The sequence below is a fragment of the Myotis brandtii genome, unplaced genomic scaffold (genome assembly GCF_000412655.1).
Source record: "Myotis brandtii unplaced genomic scaffold, ASM41265v1 scaffold2514, whole genome shotgun sequence".
Taxonomy (NCBI): domain Eukaryota; kingdom Metazoa; phylum Chordata; class Mammalia; order Chiroptera; family Vespertilionidae; genus Myotis; species Myotis brandtii.
The window spans coordinates 81297-103934 of NW_005359533.1; the positions used below are offsets into that span (position 1 = coordinate 81297).

The 22638-nt window shown below is 46.0% G+C and overlaps 2 protein-coding genes across 6 annotated transcripts in view; one reads left to right on the forward strand and one right to left on the reverse strand.

Annotated features, from left to right (window-relative positions):
* The first annotated feature begins 6 nt into the window (after positions 1 to 6).
* Positions 7 to 9232, forward strand: SLC31A2 (solute carrier family 31 (copper transporter), member 2). Of its 3 annotated transcripts, none has more exons than XM_005867847.2 (4): positions 7 to 97; positions 3930 to 3996; positions 6836 to 7025; positions 7867 to 9232. In XM_005867847.2, the coding sequence occupies exons 2-4, from the start codon at positions 3930 to 3932 to the stop codon at positions 8033 to 8035; spliced, it is 426 nt and encodes a 141-aa protein (XP_005867909.1). In that variant the 5' UTR covers positions 7 to 97; the 3' UTR covers positions 8036 to 9232. The 3 variants fall into 3 exon arrangements, with proteins under 3 accessions (XP_005867909.1, XP_014396446.1, XP_005867908.1); XM_014540960.1 differs by lacking the exon at positions 7 to 97 and adding an exon at positions 1629 to 1758; XM_005867846.2 differs by lacking the exons at positions 7 to 97; positions 3930 to 3996 and adding an exon at positions 5087 to 5264.
* Positions 9233 to 9797: 565 nt separating this feature from the next.
* Positions 9798 to 22638, reverse strand: part of FKBP15 (FK506 binding protein 15, 133kDa) — a 54497-nt gene continuing 41656 nt past the window's right edge. For all 3 annotated transcript variants that reach the window (XM_005867845.2, XM_005867844.2, XM_014540959.1), the window contains 8 exons: positions 21927 to 22063; positions 20006 to 20161; positions 18202 to 18354; positions 16635 to 16757; positions 15954 to 16061; positions 14691 to 15382; positions 13780 to 13876; positions 9798 to 11424 (listed from right to left, as the gene is read on the reverse strand). In XM_005867845.2, the coding sequence (XP_005867907.1) occupies positions 11347 to 11424; positions 13780 to 13876; positions 14691 to 15382; positions 15954 to 16061; positions 16635 to 16757; positions 18202 to 18354; positions 20006 to 20161; positions 21927 to 22063 (1544 nt within the window). In that variant the 3' untranslated portion in view covers positions 9798 to 11346. The remainder of the gene's footprint in view (positions 11425 to 13779; positions 13877 to 14690; positions 15383 to 15953; positions 16062 to 16634; positions 16758 to 18201; positions 18355 to 20005; positions 20162 to 21926; positions 22064 to 22638) is intronic.

Sequence of the window (22638 nt, forward strand, 5' to 3'; positions counted from 1 at the left end):
CACCCCGAGGTGCCCGCCGCCCCTGGCCAAGGGCTGGTGAAGGGGGTGTGTTGGAAGCACTGTCAACAGCGAGAACACGGTTGGGGAGACGCGAGAGGTAGGGCTGGAGGTGGCTTTGGGGTTTTATTTGTCCCTCCTGCTGGGGGTCGGTCCGACCGAACGAGGGGTTATTGAGCTCCAGCTGTGGAGCAGCTGAGGGTGGGGGCGCTGTGGGCGAAGACAGGCGAGTCCGGGGATCCCCTGCCCAGGGCGCAGTGCCTTGGGGTGACTCCGGGAAGGCTCGCAGGAGGAGGGGAGCCCGGTGCATTACAACCTGTGACCGGGCGCACACTTTCGGGCAGGTTCCTGTCTTGGCAAGTTCGTGATCTGATTCTTGTGTGTGTGTGCGCGCATGTGTGTGTGTTGGGGGTTGGGGGAGAGACAACAACCAGACCCAGATCCTTTCCAACCTCCCGACACTTGCAGAAATAGCGTTTCAGACAAACTGGAGGGGATTTTTGTGGGGTTTTTGTTTGTTTGTTTGTTTTTGGTAGAGTTCACCTGGGCTGGAGAGAATGACAGCTTGCGAGAGACCCTTTGGTCTTTGAAAAAACCATCTCGTTTTCTTCCTCCGTGAAGAAGGTCGTAGAATTTAAGATCCAGGAAGGCGACACAGATCATTTAGTCAAACGCCCTCCCCCACCGCCTGCCGGTTCTCTAAAAGGAGAAATAGATGGGAAGGGCTTGTGGAAAGTTCCCCGGCCAGCCCCAGCCGCAGGCAGGACAGAGACCTTAACGTCCCCCTTAAACTCCTTGGTTTATACATGAGGGAGCTTTTTTCAAAGTGTAGCTAACTCCAGACGAGAAAACACAGACCAAAACAAGTCCCTGGATTGCTCTCTTCACCACAGCCTCTCCCTACCCAGGGTGGGGCGCTGAATACAGCAGATAAACGTCAAGCCCAGCTGCAGGAGGCTGAGATTCCTCCTAAAAGCGAAACAAGATTAGAGCCCTGCCCCTTGCACGCCTGACCACAGTGTTCTGTGGGGCCCACGTCATGCAGATTTGAAACTTTTTCTGCAGTGAAAAGGCGAAGGTGGGTGAGGCTTTGTCCCTCCTGAGCTCCTCACTCCCAGGTGAGGCAGAACCAGACCCTTAGGTGGGCTCTTCCAGGTTGGAACATACTGGACTGTCTGTCTTCCCCTGACTGCCTCCTGCTCTTCCTGCTTCAGCAGGTGTCCTAGCCACCTGCCTCCCTAGCGGGTTCCGTGTCTCCAGGAGGTTTTGTCCCCAGCACTCCCCAGAAGGCCTCCCCTGTGCCTCCCTCTCGCTGACTACATACACCAGTGGTTCTCAACCTTCCTAATGCCATGACCCTTTAATACAGTTCCTCATGTTGTGGTGACCCCCAACCATAAAATTATTTTCGTTGCTACTTCATAACTGTAATTTTGCTACTGTTATGAATCGTAATGTAAATATCTGATATGCAGGATGTATTTTCATTGTTACAAATTGAACATAATGAAAGCATAGTGATTAATCACAAAAACAATATGTAATTATATATGTGTTTTCCGATGGTCTTAGGCGACCCCTGTGAAAGGGTCGTTCGACCCCAAAGGGGTCTCGACCCACAGATTGAGAACTGCTGACATACACCATTGTAATGACCTGTTCACGTCCCTCTGCCCTAATAGACCAATAGCTTCGTGAGGACCAAGGACTTATCTCACCCATCCCTGTATCTCCAGTCTCTGCACCCCTCGCATTACCAAAGTAAATGTTTGTTGGTTGAATTAATTTCACTGTTTTGTGGGTGTTCAGGTCTAGCCATCTGGGGCACCTGAGAGAGCTGGCCCAGGCCCAAGGATGATAGAAGGAACGCAGTTAGGGAAGTTCACTGATTAGCCACTGGGAGCATTCCAGTCATGCCAACTCCTCGATCAAGTGAACTCAGAGAAGAAGGAGGGCCACCTCCTCCCCTACCCCCTCAGCGGGGACTGTGCCTGGGGCGTCTGCTAAATTGAATGCAACTCCAGCATAAATGGAATTTCACAGGATTATTTGTACCTGTGCGTGTTTGCATATCTTTTGTGAACATTTTGCCATGTCAACAAATATGCTTTTTGAAATCTTAATAAGGGATATCTCTGCATGGGGCTCAAATGATTTTTACTTTCTTTTGGGTACTGTTTCAGCTTTTTACACTGAACAAGTACCACTTTCAAATTAGGGGGATAAAAAGCTAGTTTTATTTTTCAGTTCTTCAACCTGATTTCAAAAAACCTGCCCAGGTTCCCGTTTCCTTCTGACGAGGTCTTGAATAAGTCCCTCCCCCTCCTGGACTCAGTTTCCCCATCTGGAAATGAGATGTGGGAGCGGGGAGCTAGAGTTGGACCAGATCAGTGTTTTTCAGCAAAGCTCAGACCCCTCTCTCCTCTACACCCTGTGTTTTATATAGTGGAATTATGAGGAAGATTTTTTAAAAGTATGTTTTTTAAATATGTTTTTATTGATTTTTAGAGAGGGATAGATAGAAACTTGGATGAGAAAAATATTCATTAGCTGTCTCCTGCACGCCCCTTACTGGGGATTGAGCCCGAAACCTGGGTATGTGCTTTGACCGGGAATGGAACTTGTGACCTCTTGGTTCATGGATCGATACTCAACCACTGAGCCACACCATAAGGAAGATTTTATTTGCCAATGTTCCCTTTTATTTGCCAATTGGGGGGGGGGTGGACATTGAAAACCATGGGACTAAAAAAAACTCTCTGAGAAAATAAATAAAATAGATTTAAAAGTTCTCATCACAAGAAGAAAATAATTATAACTATGTATGGTGATGAATGTTAACTCTTATATTGTGGTGATTATTTTGCAATTCATACATACATTGAATCATTATGTATACCTGAAAATAATATATAACATATGTCAATTATATCTCAATTTAAAAAAAACTCTCTGTGGATACTTCTAGCTCTGACATTTGAAGGTTCTAATATTTGGCCATTGTCTTAGAAGGGAAAGGCCCAACTCAGCCAGGATCTCCTTAGCGGGATGAACACTGAATGTGTTTGCAGAGCTACTGCTTCTGGCTGTGGTCCTGCCTGGTGACTAGAGGGGAACTTCCCTTCTCTGAGAGGATGAACCTAATTGATCCATCTGGCTTTCATCTTGCCAAACACAGCCATTAAGCCTGGTGTGGCCACTTGGAATCACCGTCCAGTTCCCAGCCCATAGCACAGGCAGCATGGTTACTGGAATGCACCAGCTTGGCATCCAACTAGATCGGGCTGGAATCCCAGCTCGGCCAAGTTAATGGGTCTAATTGTCCCTGTCACACAGAGCACTGCTGTGAAATGAGATAATGTATGAAGAGCCCTGATGCCACCTGGAACAGAGGGAGGCCCAGGTGCTCTTTGAGGAGAGCATTCAGACAGGCACTACTGCATGTTCATTGCGTCTACCTTCATTGTTTCCATAAGACTGTGAGCTCATGGAGGGCAGACCCACTGATCTTTGTCCATAACGCTGACCATAGAATTGGGCTCAGCAAATGTTTAGGCCCTGGGAGTAAGAAGCAGCAGTTGTTCCTCAGACTGGCGCTTCCCATTGGGTTTGGAGGGCACTGAAGGCACATCTCAGCCTGATCCGAGAGCACGGTGGCCTGGCTGGCCCAGTGGGGATGGGCACCCCACACCTCACTTCTACCTGGAGCAGGGCCAGCTCAGTTATGGCTGTGCTGCTGACCCACTGCAGGACCTTGGGCAAGTCCCTGCCCTGTGTGGCCACAGTTGGCCCGGATGACCACGGGCCCTTCCAGCACTTAAGTGCCGTGACACCATTTTTCTGGGTCTTTAGAAGAGAATGCTGGAGAGTACTAGGGACCACAATTCCCATTGCCCTAGGCCCCCTGTGATGCAGACTGCCTTCTCTTTCAGATGCATTTCTTCTTCTCAGATAAGGTGGTGCTACTGTTTGATTTCTGGAATGTCCACAGCCCTGCAGGTAAGCATTGGGAAGCCTTCCAGCTTCAGGCAAGGGAGAACCTGGGTTCTCTTTATTGGTATAAGTCTGACTCCTCTTGCATAAACATCGAGTGGGAACTTTGCATTTATGATTCTGTTTGCAACCATTGCCTTTCAGATTGCAAAGGGCTCCATTTTCTCACTGATCCTCACAAAGGCCCAGAGCAGCGGTTCTCAACCTGTGGGTCGCGACCCCTTTGGCGGTCGAAGGACCCTTTCACAGGGGTCGCCTAAGACCATCCTGCATATCAGATATTTACCTGGTGACTAGAGGGGAACTTCCCTTCTCTGAGAGGATGAACCTAATTGATCCATCTGGCTTTCATCTTGCCAAACACAGCCATTAAGCCTGGTGTGGCCACTTGGAATCACCGTCCAGTTCCCAGCCCATAGCACAGGCAGCATGGTTACTGGAATGCACCAGCTTGGCATCCAACTAGATCGGGCTGGAATCCCAGCTCGGCCAAGTTAATGGGTCTAATTGTCCCTGTCACACAGAGCACTGCTGTGAAATGAGATAATGTATGAAAAGCCCTGATGCCACCTGGAACAGAGGGAGGCCCAGGTGCTCTTTGAGGAGAGCATTTAGACAGGCACTACTGCATGTTCATTGCTTCTACCTTCATTGTTTCCGTAAGACTGTGAGCTCATGGAGGGCAGACCCACTGACCTTTGTCCATAACGCTGAACATAGAATTGGGCTCAGCAAATGTTTAGGGAACTAGTGGAGAGATGTGGAGTACAGATTGAAGACAGCTGCCCGTTGGCCCCTCCACGATACACACCACTGGAGCAGAATGGCGTGGTCCTGGGAGTAAGAAGCAGCAGTTGTTCCTCAGATTGGCGCTTCCCATTGGGTTTGGAGGGCACTGCAGGGACATCTCAGCCTGATCCGAGAGCACTGTGGCCTGGCTGGTGAGTGGGGATGGGCACCCCACACCTCACTTCTCCCTGGAGCAGGGCCAGCTCAGTTATGACTATGCCACTGACCCACTGCAGGACCTTGAGCAAGTCCCTGCCCTGTGTGGCCACAGTTGGCCCTGATGACCACGGGCCCTTCCAGCACTTAAGTGCCGTGACACCATTTTTCTGGGTCTTTAGAAGAGAATGCTGGAGAGTACTAGGGACCACAATTCCCATTGCCCTAGGCCCCCTGTGATGCAGACTGCCTTCTCTTTCAGATGCATTTCTTCTTCTCAGATAAGGTGGTGCTACTGTTTGATTTCTGGAATGTCCACAGCCCTGCAGGTAAGCATTGGGAAGCCTTCCAGCTTCAGGCAAGGGAGAACCTGGGTTCTCTTTATTGGTATAAGTCTGACTCCTCTTGCATAAACATCGAGTGGGAACTTTGCATTTATGATTCTGTTTGCAACCATTGCCTTTCAGATTGCAAAGGGCTCCATTTTCTCACTGATCCTCACAAAGGCCCAGAGCAGTGGTTCTCAACCTGTGGGTCGCGACCCCTTTGGCGGTCGAAGGACCCTTTCACAGGGGTCGCCTAAGACCATCCTGCATATCAGATATTTACATTACGATTCATAACAGTAGCAACATTACAGTTAGGAAGTAGCAATGAAAATAATTTTATAGTTGGGTCACAACATGAGGAACCGTATTTAAAGGGCCAGAAGGTTGAGAACCACTGGCCCAGAGAGAGGCCAGGGATGCAATTTTCCCCTCTATTATAGGGAAGGAACTGAAGGTAGATTTAAAGTTGTGAGCACACAAAACACAGAATTTGTTCTTTTTTATTATTTATTAGTTATTGTATCACTAAAGGCCCAATGCATGAAATTTGTGCAAAGGGCTCAGCCCTCACAGCCCCTCACAGCCTCAGCCAGCCCTCGAAGCCCCGGCTTCATCCAGAAGGTCGTTCAGCTGTTCAGTCTAATTAGCATATTAGCTCTTTATTATATAGGATTTTCCATATGAACAACTGGAAACCTACTTTTGCTCCACCCTATATTTTGTATCCCTAGATTTTGTATCCCTAGAAGGCTATTCAGGGTATTGTTAACAGAGGCTGCTCTGGGGAGAAGAATTGGAGTTTGGGAGCCTGGGCTGGGAAGAAGACTTACTTTTCACTGCAAACCCTTTCGCACTGTTTGACTTTATTACCATGTGTGTAATTATTTGTAATTTTATATTTTAAAAACCTGCCTCTTTCGGATATGATTTCCTCCTGGGAGCCCAATAAAGTCCTGTTGTACAATAGAAGTAGCAATTAGCAATTAATTTTACACAGCAGCTCTAAAAAGCACTTAACGTTTTGGTAAAATAATTTATTGGGGTTTCCCATTATTATGAAAGTAATACACACAGTAGAAACTTTGGGAAATTACTTGAGACTAAAAACCCCCTATATCTGAATTTGCTGAGATCATTATGCTCCTTTGTTGTAAATCTTTCCTTCCTCCAGACTTCTCCGTGTACTGCACTTAAACAGGACCTTGCTGTACTGCTCTTCCCTTAACGAGAAGTCCTGATAGATTTGTGCCGCCTGCTGGGGGAGCAGCTGGGGGCGGTGGTGTATGGCTTCTTCACTCTCCGCCCTGGCTTTTTCAGGCAGATACTCTTCCTGATCTCAGAGCCACAGTCCAGTGGGCCAACCCTACCAAGAAAGGACTGGGAGGGGAAAGACACTGCAGAAGCTCTGAGCCCAAAGGGGGTGGGGAAGAAGCTGCAAGACAGGGAGATGGAATGGATTCAGAGGGAATGGGTGGAGGTGCTTTCTGCCACCTGACAGGTCCCTGGGAAGCTGCGGGGAGGGGAGCAGTGCTTGCCTGGCCAGGTCTCTGTAACTCTGCATCCTTTGACAGGCATGGCCCTTTCTGTGTTGGTGATCCTGCTCCTGGCTGTGCTGTATGAAAGCATCAAGTTTGGCAAAGCCAAGCTACTCCACCAGAGCCTGGTGAGCATGCCCACCTCCACCAGCCAGCAGCGCGAGGAGACAGACCAGGGTTCTTCTTCAAGCTCAGAGTCACCCCCAGTCAGCAGACCCTGCCTCAGGTAACAGGCACGGGGTGTGGGAAATGGGCAGAATACCCACCTTCACCTGGAGTGGTGGGGCGGGCCCAGAGGACATTAACCCCAAGGCACAGAAAGGAAATGGAGGCCTCAGGAAGGACCAGGACTTGTCAAAGTGCTTAGTTAGTAAGTAGTGAAGTGAACTAGAGTCCAGATCTCCAGCTGCCCAGGCCAGAACCCGCTGTATGAACGGCCACTTGGGAGGCTCGGAACTCTGGTACAGGCCTCAGTCTAGCAACAGGGGTGTCCACCCAGCCCTCCCCTAAATCTCATTAGGCTCCCTCAGGTCACTAAGGCTTACAAACCCAGGATGGGGTCTGCAGCTGTCCCCACAAATGGTTAAGAACTGCTGTCAGCTATGTATCCACATTGGTGGGGGAGCAAGCAGCCTCTCTGTCCTGTCCTTTCGTCCCTTCCCACCCTGCTAGGGCAACCATTTGGGATCCCAATTCTTACCATTGTAATACTGCTCTTACCATTGTAATACTGCTCCTCACCACAGATTCAGAGGGGAAAAAGCCACATTGATGCAAATGACCTTATATTATCTCTATCAGACATGATAGATTACATATCTCATTTTCCCTTTTTGCCTAGGATTCCAGAAAGCTCAGAACTAAGTAGAGAAGTGATTGTCCCAGGCTCCTTGGACAAGTCCCTCTCTATCAGTGGTTTCTGATATGTCTCTTTAAAAAGAAACCTCTCCTGGGTTCCGCATACAAATTACAAATAAGCTGGTTCTGTAATCTCTCCCTACTTCCTGATACCAACCCCTGGCTGTCAGCTCGTTACCGACATTAACTTGCCTCTCCTTTTTATCTAGGTGGTTCTTGTGTCACTTTGGCCAGTCTCTAATCCACATCGTTCAGGTGGTCATTGGCTACTTCATAATGCTGGCGGTAATGTCCTACAACACCTGGATTTTCCTTGGCGTGGTCCTGGGCTCGGCTGTGGGCTACTACCTAGCCTACCCGTTGCTCAGCATAGATTAGCTGGCAAGGGCTGTGCAGGCACTGAGGGCTGGAGAAAGCTGAGGCTCCCCTCTTCCAGACATTGTACTTCCAGGCCTAAGCCTCCTTTTGCTTTGATGGATGTTCCTCGCCTCACTCGCAGCTCCTAGAAACTTTCAGCTGAAGCCAGCACTCGCTCCCTGGAGTTCAGATGCCATTGCAGCCACCTCTCCCCAGACAGCCCAGGCCTGGTCTTGTGCCTTAGAAGGCTGCTGTGACCAGCAGGAGAATGGAGAGAACAGAACCCAGGGGCTTATCTGTGATTCAAAACTTAAGAATTTCCAAAGATCTTCAAGACAGGAAGATGGGTTCTGAGTGAAGGACGTGGAACCCAGGTACCCTTTGCTCTCCTGATTTGTGCCTTACCCAGAGGAGCATCTTCCATTGGACTTCCTGACCCCCTCTGTCTTTGGGGGACAGAGACCAAGCTGGCTCCTTTTCTCACCCTTCTGCCTTTGGAACCTGTGAAGATTGTCTCTTCTATGGGTCATGCTGATAGATTGACTTTTCACTTTTTCCCACTGAACTCTTGGCTAGCAATTTTGCACATTAATACAAAACAAAATTTTTAATGAAATGGTTTCATTTTATTCATGATGGATGGCAGCATCTGCTGGGACCTGTTTCCCTTTCTTGGCGGGAGAGTGGCAGTAGGTAAAAGTGGATAAAAGCAGGACTGTGATCAAGGCTCCTGTGGACAGAGTGAGCTCCTCCCACCAGTCTGCACTGCTGGCAGGAGGAAGACAGTCCAATGGCTTTAGGTGCCTGGGGGCTCTTCATGGCCTTAATGCCCCCTTTTATCCGATCCTTCTTTTATGCAGAACAGATAACTGCACTGAACAATACTTAATTTTTATTTATTTATTATGTACTGCTCACCCATAACAAACACGATTCATTCACTTAAAATACTGAGTAAGTCATGGGGGAGGGGGAGGATTGACTGAAGATGCAATAAGCAGTCAAACCAAAGCATCACACTTGTAGAGTGAGACGGGAATCTCCAGATATTGGAAACTCATCACTTTACAGAGAAGGAAACAAGACCCAGGGAGAGAAAAGCACTGCTGTGACTGTAACGGCTACACTCAGGTGCCTCTGGGCTAGATGCAAGATGGTCTTAAGCTTTGGGAATTAAAAAAGAAATGCATTTTAATAAATATATATTTTTAATTAGTGTGTGACTCATCTTGTTTCTCCTTATTCAAACAGCACCCGTAACCCTTACAACAACTGCAGGAGCGGAGTGAGCAAACGGAGCAGGTAGTAGGGCTGTCTAAGGACTGAGTGTCCATCTGCTATGAAGACAACTCTGTGCTCAGGGAAGCCCAGCCCTGAAACACTGGGCCCACAGGCAGGCACTCCACAATACCAGCCTGGTCAACAGTCATTCTTCTTTTTTCCTTTTATTCAATCCTCACCTGAGGATATGTTTATTGATTTTAGAGAGAGAGGAAGGGAGAGAGAGATTTCGATCAGTTGCCCCCAGGATGTGCCTCCACCGGGGATTGAACCTGCAACCTAGGTATGTGCCCTGACCAGGAACCAAACTCAAAACCTTTTGGTGTACGGGATGATGCTCCAACCAACTGAGCCACCTAGCCAGGGCAACAGTCATGCTTTTGTTCATGTAACAAATAGAGATCGGGTGCCATGAGAAAAATAGTAACTGTAACATGGACTATAAATACCTGTGTTGGCACAGTTATTACCACCTTCTTTCCCTGAGGGCAGAAGCAAAAAATATATCAAAACCAAGATTTAATTTACAATCAGAAGCAACTCTAACATAGTACAGTATGTGATGCCTCCAGTACACTCCCCACACTGGCAGGGAATTGGAAAGCTGCTGATGTCACAGCAGGTGTAAGATTTCCAAAGTCCAGTGTAGTCTTGCTGATGGAGCTTCACACATCCATTCATATGTCCTGACCAGCTGGGCTGCCTCCTCAGTTTGCAACCTGCCAGTTTGATACAGTATCTTTACAATAAGGGGCAGAGCCAGACGGCCTGGCTGCCTCTCTAAGTGGGGATAACAGCGTCTTCTGCAAGGGTTGCTAGAGATGGGACAGTCTGTATAAAGTGCTCAACAGCGGTGTCTGTTGTTAACCAGGTCTGGTCAACGGCAGATCTCACTGCCGCCCAGCCCCGCGTGTGAGAGCAGGTTCAAAGCTGTCATCACAGAGGATGACCTCAGGCCAGGTAAAGTGGAATTCAGATTCCTGTCTTATCAACATTTAAAATCAGGCATTTTTATTAAAATTATTCTACTTTTTGAAGACTGGTTGCATGGTCTTGGAAAGATCTTTGAAGAAGTAAAAATACTTTCTTGCTCCTGTTTCCTTCATTGGTCTGGGCCCTGAGTTCAGAGGGAATGGAAGCTGCTCTCAAAGTGAAGTCTCTCCGGGGCCTTGAGGGATGGAATGCAGGACCTGCCACCTTCTCTGCATGACTTCCTAGGTGGACCAGACACGCAGGCGCGAGTGGATGACAGGACTGGTGCTCAGATAGCCACCATGCCCTAAGCCTTAATGCAGCTGGGATGAGCAGGGACAGCGGAGGGTGACTTTGTTCTGAAAGCCTCACGTCCCAGGGTTAGGTACCAAAGGGAGTATGTCACCATGGTTTTATGCACATTAACTGACCCAGATCTGTTACAACTTCTACCCTCAGAGTCCCAGAGAGGAGCACAGACAGCCCTTAGAACCAAATTCAATTTCTCCCCAAGAGCTTGAGTCAAGTTTGATTATATATATTTATTTTTGTTTGGTTAATTTCAAAGATTTAAGGCAGAGAAAGGTAATGTGCCAGGAGTGCAGGCAAGGCTGTTAACTGGGGTTTAGAAGGTGTAACCCACCCTTGGTTCTACCAGGGAGACTGCACCCCAGGCGCCAGGTCCTATTGCTGGGGCACAGTTGAGTGTTGGGAGGCAGATGGAGGAGGCCTCCCCACAGCAGTCTGAGTTAGTGAAGAGAATAAAAGGCTTGGGAGGACAGGACTCTTGTAGGTAACTGACTGGAGGGGAGCCTACCAGCCCTTCCCTTCAGATGGGACTCTGAGGCAGGACCAGGTCGGCTGTTGACAACCCCAGCACTCTGAAGACTGGCTCACACTCCTCTTCACCCAGCCAGGTGGGGGCTCAGAAGTTAGCTAACTCAGATGATCTGAGTTACTGTCCTCAGAATGCTCACCTTCACCTCACCCTGTGGCTCACCGAGACCCAGGGCTGGCTGTGCAAAATCATGCTTAGGGAAGGTTCAGTAGAGAAACCTTTGTATCAGTTTCCTGGGTCTTCATCCCAGCCAGTCAATGTCATCGTCATCATCATCATCTCCAAAAAGGGGTGTTGGGGGCGGGCGTCCCTTCATGCTCTGACAAAACAGGAAAAAGGAGTCAGTCCTCACTTGTTCCTGCACCAGTGGGACTTCCTGCCTGTGTGAGGTGAAGTGAGTCAACATCCGTTGGAATAAAGGTTGGAAAGAAGGGAGTTGGTTAGATTTTTACTAGGACCAACCCTGAGGCCAGCAAACCCAGGCTTCCAGATAAAGCTGAGACAAGCAGGCAGAGAAGGGAGAAAAATCTTTCAACAGAAACGAGAAGACCAACTTTGTTTGGCTAATTTTGTCATTTATTTGTGAAACACATGTATTGATTTGACAGGTTTCTGCTCATGCAGTAACAACATATTTCGTGTGGAGAAAGAAGGGTTGAAGGGGAGAGATGGAAGGAGGAGAAGAAACAGAGAGCAGAGCGGCCTTAAGGGAGGAGAGGCTGCAGGAGGATGAAGGGAGATTGGCAAGATTGCAATCACACTTGAAAAAATGATGCTGTGGCCTAAGGTGGCCTGTCTGGCTCTGAACATGGCCCCATCCTTTGAGAGAGTTGAATTTAGAGGTATGGGGGAATTACTAGGTGGGGAATCCCAAGTGATGAAGCAAGCCTAGAACACAGGGCCACAGCCTCCCACTCCCACTCCCCTGGTCTCTTTCACTCTCTCTGACCAGGAAGAGGGTAAGGGGAATTCACAGGCCACAGAGGAAACGCCCCCCCACTTTTCATGACTTGAGCTCCCGGCCTTTTCCTTCTGCATTGGCAAGAAACAGGTCCTATGGGGGTAGCAGGGATTGATACTGGAGACAGTCACAAACTGAGTATTCTCTACCAAGGTACTTTCTGCTCCAGTGAGCTACTCTGACCCAGAATCTGTCTTCACAGGGCCAGCCAAAGGGTCAGAGGTCCATCCCCACCACCGACTAATGGACCTTGTCCCTCTCTCTGGGCATCAATCAAGTGATCTCCAAACCCTGACAGTACAGGGTTTTAACATGGGGCTCACCGCTTCGGTTTTGTTCCGGCTAAAATTCTGGCTCTATGTTTACCAGTTCTTTCACCCTGGGCCAGCTCTATAGCCTGGGACATGTCACTTAATCTTCCCGAGCCTCGGTCCTCTTTTCTATAAAATGGGATAAAAGTGCAGACCTCACTGGATTAGCAGAAGATTAAATGAGAATGTCTGAGAAGTAGTTTTCAGAATACCCAGGAAATAGAAATTGCTACTAATAGAAGTATTAATATCAATACCAATAATATACTGCTTATAATATACTAGTAATATAGTTGGGATAATAAAATATTCCAACTATATTCAGGGCAGTCACTTGGAATATTCAATTGGTATTTTGGTTCCTTTTTTTTAAAAGTACAGAATTTGTATTCAGAATTCTCAAATGAAAGTTTAATTCTTGGAAAGAAGGGTTAATGGGAGGAGCTAGGGCACATTTCCCAAAGGAACACAGGCAGGAGGAAAGGGCTGTGGTACACGAGAACTGGGCCCCAGCTCTATCACTGCCATTTTCCCAAGGTTCTGGCAAAAGGGAAAACGCACCCTGGCTGATACACGAGGGGAGAGAATTTGCCCCCATTCACCTCATGTTCTGTTCCTGGGATAGGCTGAGGCTAAAGCTCCACCCCACGTTTCACTCTAGTAAATTCCCACGGCAGCAGTCAAAATGTCCCAGGGACAGGCACGGTTGCCTCAGCAGCACAGTGGGACAGCAGACGCAGGAACCGGGGCTCTGACCAGGCTCCATCAGCCACTCGCCCTCCTGGCCTCTACTCGGGAGCTTTGTAGCTCAAGGCTATGCCTCAGTACTTAACCCATTTTCTGCCCAGGAATCTTGTGAGGACACAACAAGGCAGCAGGCTGGGAAGCGGGCTGAGGAAGCAGAGAATGCTCAGAAACTGGTGGTCATAGGAGGAGCTTGAGGGTTTAGTCCTAGCTCTGCCATTAAGTCATTCTGTGGCTTTAGGTAAGTAAATCATCTGTCTGAGCCTCAGTCTCTTTGTCTATGAACAAGGATGCCAGACATGACAATCTTCAAAGTCCTCTCCAATTCTTAAATATAAATAATATCCTAGCGGATTTCAGAAAACCTGAGGCATTAGCATTCTAATATAGGACTAATCAGCCCCACTTTCCTCACAGTGAAAACCATTCCTGCCTGGAGAGAGACTGTGGTCCTTGTTCAAGAGTAAAGTGGTACCTGACCATCCCCATTATGCTTACAGAGCTGCCCCCGCCCCGCCCACCGCCTGCTCCCACAGGGCCCTGCACACAGAGCCCAGGGAGTGGGCCACCAACAGACTCCATTTCTCTTCTCAGAGCCAGTGGGGAAGAGCCCCCGGGTAGTGGTGTGAGGACTTGGCAGTGTGTGGGATCTCCTTACCACCTCATCTTCATCCTCCTCTTCAGACTGTGCTTTGGACTTTGGAACTTTCAGAGTTGCCCCTTTAAATAGTTCATCCTCTTCATCCCCAGAGAGACTGAAAGAAAAATCAAGAAAATCAAGTCACAGAAAATGTTCCTGCTCTAGACCACAGTGCCCACAGGCTCTGGGGTAAGAATCCGACAGCTGTGGTAACCACCCAGGAATTCCTCCCACACTGGCCTCCTAGCACTCTTGACTCCCTCCATAACCCACAGGCTGAGAGAACTTTTAAAGCTAATAAATCAGAGCAAGTCACTCTTCTGCTTAAATCCCTTTAACCACTTTTCACTGTACTTAAAGTCCAAACTTCTAACAGTAACACAAAATCTCCTATGACCTAGTTTCCCAACATCAGCTTACCAGCCCTCTCCTACTACTGGGCCTTCTTTCAGTTCCTGTGTCACATCCCCTCCGTCCGCAGAGCCTTTGCATGTGTTGTTCTCGCCTTCTGCAATCTCTTCCTCACACTCTTGGTGTGGAAGTCCCCTTCCCATCCTTCAGATCTGTTTAAATGTTACCTTCTCAAAATCCATCCCGAACCACCCCATCTAAAGTAGAATAACTCCCCCTTTATTTTCTATTATACACCCAGTTTCTTTTTTTTTTTCAGTATTTATGCTTTCATAACAGTCCCCACTAGACTGTAAGCTCCTTATCTTAAGAACCAAATCTGCTTTGCCTACCACACTACCACAGGGCTTACAGAGCCTTTTATAGTAGGCATCACTGAATACATATATGAATGCATGAATGAATGAAAAAGTGGATCAGTCCATCAGTCAGTCTCTGAGGGATGAACTGCCAGCTCTGGAAAAACCAGCAACAACCTTGCAGTCACCTTGTCCCTGAAACTGCTCAAGGGGACATACCTGGAACGCTGAGAAGAGTGGTTGGGTCCAAGCGCTGCCCCTGCAGCTACAGAACCTGCTTCTGTGATTGACAGCTCCTCGGAGGGACCAGCAGAACCAGTGACATCTTCCTCTTTCTTGAACTCTGGAGGCTGAGGCTCTCCTCCTGGACTTTCAGGCTCCAAGGACAGTGGGTCTCCCTTTTTAGGGTCTAAAGTCAGGGACAGTCTCATGGAGCTTTCTTGCTCCCCAACACAGGCAATTCCCAATGGGCTGGCAGCAAGTGTCTCCTCAAACTCAGAGTCCACAGTTACAGGGCCTGGAGGCTCAGGGGGAACTGAAGTCGGGGGCACCAGAGCTCTGTGAGGGGGGATGCAAGCCAGTTTGGGTGGGAGCAAATCATCTTTTATCTCTGCAAGCACCTCTGCTTCTGTGGACCTCCCTTCCCTTCTCTGTGCATCCTCCTGGGGGGTCGGGAGGGCCTGAGGAGGCAATGGGTCAGCTTCCTTGACTACCTGCTCCGTCTGCACCACGGGGGACTCCTGCCTCTCCCTACTCAGGGGTGCTTGAGACGGCTCAGAACTGGCTGAGACCGACTGCTCCTGGGAAGGGCTCCCAGGTTGCTCTTCTTCTTCTTGTTCTTCTTCCTCGTCTTCATTGCTGCTCTCTCCCGTCTCTGGCTCGTGTTGGTTTAGCAGCTGAAGAGTCACCATCTGTTCAAAAGCCAAGGAGGAGATTATCACTGAGAGGAATGAGCAGGCACTCCTAGTTCTTCAGACCTTATAAACACAACTGGTCATCTAGTTCAAATGGCTTTGCTTCTTCCTCTCACAGGAGGCAGCCCCTATCTGTTCAGACAAAAGTCATTCCAGGCATCCGAATTGCTGAAGAACAGTCTTGAATCGTTGTTTATTTACGACCCCTTAGAACAGTGGTTCTCAACCTTCCTAATGCTGCGACCCTTTAATACAGTTGCTCATGTTGTGGTGACCCCCAACCATAAAATTATTTTCGTTGCTACTTCATAACTGTAATTTTGCTACTGTTATGAATCGTAATGTAAATATCTGATATGCAGGATATATTTTCATTGTTACAAATTGAACATAATTAAAGCATAGTGATTAATCACAAAAACAATATGTAATTATATATGTGTTTTCCGATGGTCTTAGGCGACCCCTGTGAAAGGGGTTGCGACCCACAGGTTGAGAACCGCTGCTTTAGAAGGTACTTAAGCAATGAGATCCCCATTTCGGTGCAACAATCTGTAGCTGGCTGTACCTTGATGGTATTCATGATGGTCCCCAGGATGGTCCTGCCATTGTACGATTCTTCTAGCTCAAACTCTCCCCTCAGGGACTGGAACACCTGGTTCATAATCTTCTTGACCTGAGTGAAGATGTGAGGGGAGAAAACAGTACCAAAATGTATGCTACATAATCAAGGGATAAGGAATGCATATAAATTCCAGAGGGTTTGGAAGGCTAAAATGAAGCTTTCATAGAACTCTACAGCGGGACACAACTGGTCATGAACTCAGAGACTGAGGCAGTCACTATGCAGAGGGAAATACCACACAATGAGCAGCCCTTGACAAAAGAGTTATCAAGGATGGCTAAGCTATGCCCAAGACAGCTCACAGACCATATATTATTGCCTTCCTCCCACTGAGACCCCCACTAGAGCTCTGTGGGCTCCAGGATTAGTGGCTAATGGGTGCTGGGCATACTCCGCACTCTTCTCCTGTGATTTAGGGGCACTTCCTGTATTTGTCAAAAATTCAGGATAGGGCCCTCAGGGTTTACCACAAAAGTGAGAGGTTCCAAAGGGTTAACTTGTACTTAAGTCAGATAAAAGGTGCATCACTAAAGCTAAAAAATAAGTTATCAACACAACAAATGGGCCACATTCTTTCTGAATGCTTAGTATGACATAGTTTGCTTCTTCAAATTACCAGCTCACCTTCTCTGATGAGTCAGTTGCAACTTCAACCCCAGACATCTGCGACTTATTTTTCTCTATTTCCTTGATGTGCTGTTCATTTTGCTCCGTCAGGGTTGTGACTTGGGCCTGGAGGGCTAAACACTGCAAAAGGAAGATTGTGCTTGTGGGCTCGGGAACCTGGACTACCAGACGGGAAAGTCAGGAAACCCAGTAGGAGGACTGTCCGAAGCATCAAGTGTCAACATCAGGTAGGTCTGCTGGTGTCCACACCCTCCACCCCCAGCCCATGCCTGCTGACTCAGAGCATCTACTTCCTCATCACTTAATCTCATCTCACAACTTGACCTCCTCTTTCCCAACAAGGTCACTTGCCTTGTTCCTAATCAGGTCAAGAATATAATGAAAAAAGGAGCTTATAAGTTTAGTCACATAGACATGTGAACATTGGACATTAAAAGCAACCTATTCACCTACAAGATTGCCTTCATCATCTTTGAGTCAAAGATTTTCAACTGGATATTTTAAAGAAAGAAACTGACCTCTAGATATGGGGACTTGCATACCATGACTCTAAGCCAGTGATGGCGAACCTATGACACACGTGTCAGAGGTGAGACGCGAACTCATTTTTTTGGTTGATTTTTCTTTGTTAAATGGCATTTAAATATATAAAATAAATATCAAAAATATAAGTCTTTGTTTTACTATGGTTGCAAATATCAAAAAATTTCTATATGTGACACGGCACCAGAGTTAAGTTAGGGTTTTTCAAAATGCTGACACGCCAAGCTCAAAAGGTTCGCCATCACTGCTCTAAGCCATCTCCTAGCTCTCTCTCTCCCTCTCATTTTCATGCCAAGATGATTCCACCACACCCATGCTCCATCGTATCTCGGTGCTTTTTTCCAGAATGTTATGTTGCCTCGTCACTTTACCAAAGCTACTTGGCCTTCTTGGCTCTTCTCCCCTGGGCACCTCCTCTCTGGGCCTCATAGAACTTAATGCTCACCTTTGTTGCTCTATTGCAGGGGTCCTCAAACTACGGCCCGCGGGTCACATGCAAATACAAATATTGTATTTGTTCCTGTTTTGTTTTTTTACTTCAAAATAAGATATGTGCAGTGTGCATAGGAATTTGTTCATTGTTTTTTTTAAAACTATAGTCCGGCCCTCCAACGGTCTGAGGGACAGTGAACTGGCCCCCTGTTTAAAAAGTTTGAGGACCCCTGCTCTATTGTCTCTCTTTCTTTTCTTTGAGATTCTAGAGGGCCAAGTTCTTTGTAAGCCCTTTCCCTACCACAGTGTCTGGAACACAACTGGTACTCAATAAATACTCGCTTAATAAAAAGATCAAATAATAATGGAAAACATGCTTAGAATACTAGTGCTGCTTTTTCTTTTAGTAGATCACTCATCTGCCATCCCAAATAAATGCGAAATATTACTGTGGAGAATTGAACAAGTGTGATTTTGTTTTTAAGCTATTGGCATCTTTAGGATCAAAAGAAACAACAAGACTCATACAACCTGTTTGTCTCATATACCTGGGCTGCCTAAGCTGTTTGGCCTTGGGGAAAACGCCTACCTTTTCCTGCAGCTGGAGCAGCTTCTGCTGGCTGGCATCTCTCTGTGCACACACCTCCTGATATTGTTGCAGGTGTTCATCCTTGGCGGAGGCCAACAGGTGTTCACATTTTGCTTCCCACTGGGTCTGCAGCTCAGCCTGTACTAGAGACAGCTGCCAAGAAAATGCAATCACTGTATCCTGGGGGTCCAGCTGCATCCAGAGAAGCCCATCTTTTGTAAGGCAAAAGAATAAGCTAATAACCCAGCTTCATAGGGAAACAACTGTTTGGAAGACCTTAGTTACTTTAAAAGTAAAATGTACTTTTTTTTTTTAATTGATTTCAGAGAGGGGGAGAGAAAGAGAGGGAGAGAAAGAGAAACATCGATGAGAGAGAATCATCAATTGGCTGCCTCCTGCACATTCCCTATGGGGCATGTGCCCTGACCAGGACTTGAACTGTGACCTCCTGGTTCATGAGTCAAAGCTCAACCACTGAGCCACACCAGCAGGACAGTAAATGAACTTCTTAAAGGTAAGTATGAAGATGTCATTAGTTGTCAGGACTCCAAAAGATACTCCCACCAGATAAAGGTGTGATTGTCTAGACAGGTTCCTAGAAGGCAGGACTGGAATGTGCTCATCTTTTCAGGGTCCAGGCCCTAAACTTTGTAGGGTCAGAAGAAACTTAATTTTGTCAAAATTCCCGGAGGTAATCAAACTGAGGGTATCAATTCACTCTAATTAAATGGGCAAACAAATAGGAATTTATGAATTTACAGGGAGAAAGGTCACTGTCAGATGGACTGGAGAGCCAGCTGTGTCCTGCCACTATTCCGTTTTCCTGGCTGATTACCTAAATAAACCCCCTTGTTTTAAAGGGTAACAATGTGTCTGAAAGATGATATCTGGTGCTTGAGGACTTTAACCTTAAAATGTTTGGAATTTTTTGATAAAGACTTTTTTTCATGTTTTACTTATATAGTTAAATTTCCACTAAGCTTTAAAAACAGAAAGATTATTTGATTCCTGCCTCTTCTGTATATACAGGAGTGGGCAAAAGTTTATTCTTGTATTATTACTTATTTATTAACTAGAGGCCTGGTACACAAAATTCGTGCATGGGGGGGAGTCCCTCAGCCGGGTCTGCACCCTCTCCAATCCGGGACCCCTCAGGGGATGTCAGGCCTAAACCAGCAGTCGGACATCCCTCTCGCAATCCAGGACCGCTGGCTCCTAACCGCTCACCTGCCTGCTTGCCTGATTGCCCCTAACAACTCTGCCTGCCTCCCTGTTCGCCCCTAACCCCTCTGCCTGCCTGCCTAATGCCCCTAACCACTGTGCCTACCTGCCTGATGCCCCTAACTGCTCCCCTGCCTGCCTGATCGCCCCTAACCGCCTCTGCCTGCCTGCCTGATTGCCCCCAACTGTTCTCCCCTGCTGGCCTGATAGCCCCTAACTTCTACCTCAGCCCCTGTCACCGTGGCTTTGTCCGGAAGTTGTCCAGAAGACGTCTGGAAGACGTCCGGTCTAATTGGCATATTAACCTTTAATTAGTATAGGTTATTGTATTATTTATTTGTATTATTTGTCTTTTCATTTTGTTATTATTTTGTATTCTTACTTATGATTTATCTTTTAGATGATAGCTGGCAATTTAACCTACTTTTGCCCACCCCTGTATCTGGATTGCGTTCTCCCATCTTTCTCCAAAGTGAGAGCACTGACTATGAGAAATGTCATCATAAAGGATAAAGAAGAAACTAGAAACTTTTCTGAGCCCTTCATGCCTTCCTTTTATTTCCAAAGTGCTGTTTCCTATTACCTGCTCTGAAGCTGCTTGGTCTGTGGACACACGAGCCTTTTTCAAGAGCTGTCGAAGTTTGTCCAATTCCTCCTGGTATGACTTGCGAATTTCATCCATCTCCTCCTCAGCCTGACAGCGCTCTTGAGCTGACTTCTTTTTCCTTTCTGAGAGGTTCTTAGGAACAAGAGAACCATCATCAGCTCTAGCTGTTTAACAGAGGATAAATGGAGATGGTGGCAATGGTGACTGACCTCAATGAGTCCTTACTTCATTTCTAAAAACAATGCATTTTTTAGTTAATTTTCCCTATGTATTTACCATTCTTGGCTACTGGGGGGTTAGGAAAATTGTAACAAGGAGAAAAACAAGAGGTTTAACTACAATTCTATTAAGAGGTGGGGAATATCTCAACAGTGAAGTGGAGACTTTCACACCCAATTGGTAAGAAAATAAATGGGTATACTCTCTTAGGTGGTGATTTGGCAGTCTTGTGAAGAGATTTCAAAATATGCACACCTAGAAATTCCACAAACTATAATTTATCTTAAGGAAATGATAAATCATGTTCATAAAGACTGTGTGCTACAAGGATCTATAACAATAAAAAACTGAAAACAGCCACAAAATCAGAATTAATTGGTTAAAAAAACAAACACATTGATAAAAATCATAGAAGAAACTAAAAAATGGAGCCTAAAGATTTATCCCCTAAAAGGCACTAGGCCAAAAGGGCTTTCTTTACTAGAGAGTTTTACTGAAACCTCAGAAATAGTTTGTTCTTTTTATATTTAAACCATTCCAGAAAATAGAGAAGACAGAAATTCGCCTACTTTGTTCAATGGGGTTGAAATTACCCTGATATTAAAATTTTAACACAACAAAAGATACTATAAATAAAGTTTAAAAACAGAAAACTAGAAAAATATTTGTGGCATCTATAACTGGCAAAGGATTAATACCCTTAATAGTGTTTACAAATCAAATATTATAATAGAAAAGAGGGCAAAGGAAAGAGGGCACAGAAAAAAACAAATAGATATTAAATATATGAAAGCTTTACTACTAACAAAAATACATGCTAAAACAAGATAGCATATGTCACCTATCCGACTATAAAGATTAGAAAAACTTGATATATGCAGATTTGAAAAAGGGATGGAGAAATGGTTTACGCACATAGTGCTGGAAATGTAAGCCAGCCCACTCTACTTTCTGATAACTTAGCAATATTTATTTTAAAACTTTAGATGTGTAGCATTTCCTCTGATCCAACAATTCTAATTCAAACCATCTATTTTATGGGAATGCTCAAATAAATTTGCGAAAATAGTTATATAGTACAAGGATGTCCAAAGTACCAATGCTTGAAAGAGAAACATAAATATCCATCAATAGGTGAACAGTGAAGTAAATTATGGTACCACCTCATAGCAGACTATGCAGCAGTTAAAAAGAATGAGAAAGTTCTCATTGTTATTAGTACAATGTCCACAATGTTGTGAAAACCATTAAATACGACCCCATTATTGTTAAAACATGATCATCAGTGTAGCTATGTGTATGTAGTATAAGTGAGTGTGTGTGTTTTATACCCAAAGAAAACAACCCAAAGAACACATTGTTTATAGCTACCTCTAACATATGAGATTAGATAGGGGGAAAAGAAAAATTTTATTTTTTAGTATAAGTGAGTGTGTGTGTTTTATACACACAGAAAACAACCCAGAAGGACACATTGTTTATAGCTACCTCTAACATACGAGATTAGATAGGGGGAAAAGAAAAATTTTATTTTTTAAGATAAAATTTATTTTAATTTTATACTTTTCTGTCTTATTTGAATAATATTGTAATCTTTAAAAGGAAAGCAAAAAGGTGTATTAAACAGCTAATCCTGGCCACTGGGGTTCAACAGAGAAAGTTAAGTTGTAAAACTTACCTTTTCCAGAGACTCCTTCTCAGCTCGGAGGTCAGCCAGCTCTTCCTCCAGTGCTGTCACCTTGAGTTCCAGTTGCTTCCGGCTTTGCTTTTCACTTTTGAATCTGGACTGTGCTTGCTCAGAGGTTTCTTGGAGCTCTGGGATGTAACAGCAGAGACACTTAGCTGCAGAACCAGAGCTACAGCATGCTATACAGCATCCCAGAAGCTTCTGAGAAGCTGCATTCTGTGATCTCCCAATCCTACCACACAAGCATCTTTGCCTCAGTCCTTTCAGTTGTCACCTCACTGACCAGCCATAGATTCATCAAGCCATATAGTGACTTCCCCACTAACCCGCAAAACAGGAAAGTTCCAAGCAGTTAGAGGCCACCTTAAAAATATATCACTCCCACAATTCCATTACAGCCACTGTCTTAGCACGTTAGACAGATCTGTTTGGTATTGGTCCAGCCCTTTCTCACTGGCTGGGTAAAGTATTTTCAAGTTTCTTGGTAGCTGGGATATTCTACCAAAAGTGTGCTTTCAAAATATGCCTTCTCAAATAAAGCTATTTGAAATATCTCTTAAAAATGTAATGCATCATTTATTTTGTTTAGAAAATTTTTGAGATCCTATGGAACTCTTGAGGTAATTGTCATAGGGCACCACAAAAGCAGAAAAGAAGATATCTGTATGACATTTAAATCTAAGCCTATCTCTCATGTGCACCC

Coding starts and splice junctions, on each gene's coding strand:
- SLC31A2 (XM_005867847.2), top strand. CDS start 3,930: ATGCATTTCTTCTTCTCAGATAAGGTGGTGCTACTGTTTGATTTCTGG. Junction 3,997..6,835: donor GAATGTCCACAGCCCTGCAG/GTAAGCATTGGG, acceptor ATCCTTTGACAG/GCATGGCCCTTTCTGTGTTG. Junction 7,026..7,866: donor GTCAGCAGACCCTGCCTCAG/GTAACAGGCACG, acceptor CTTTTTATCTAG/GTGGTTCTTGTGTCACTTTG.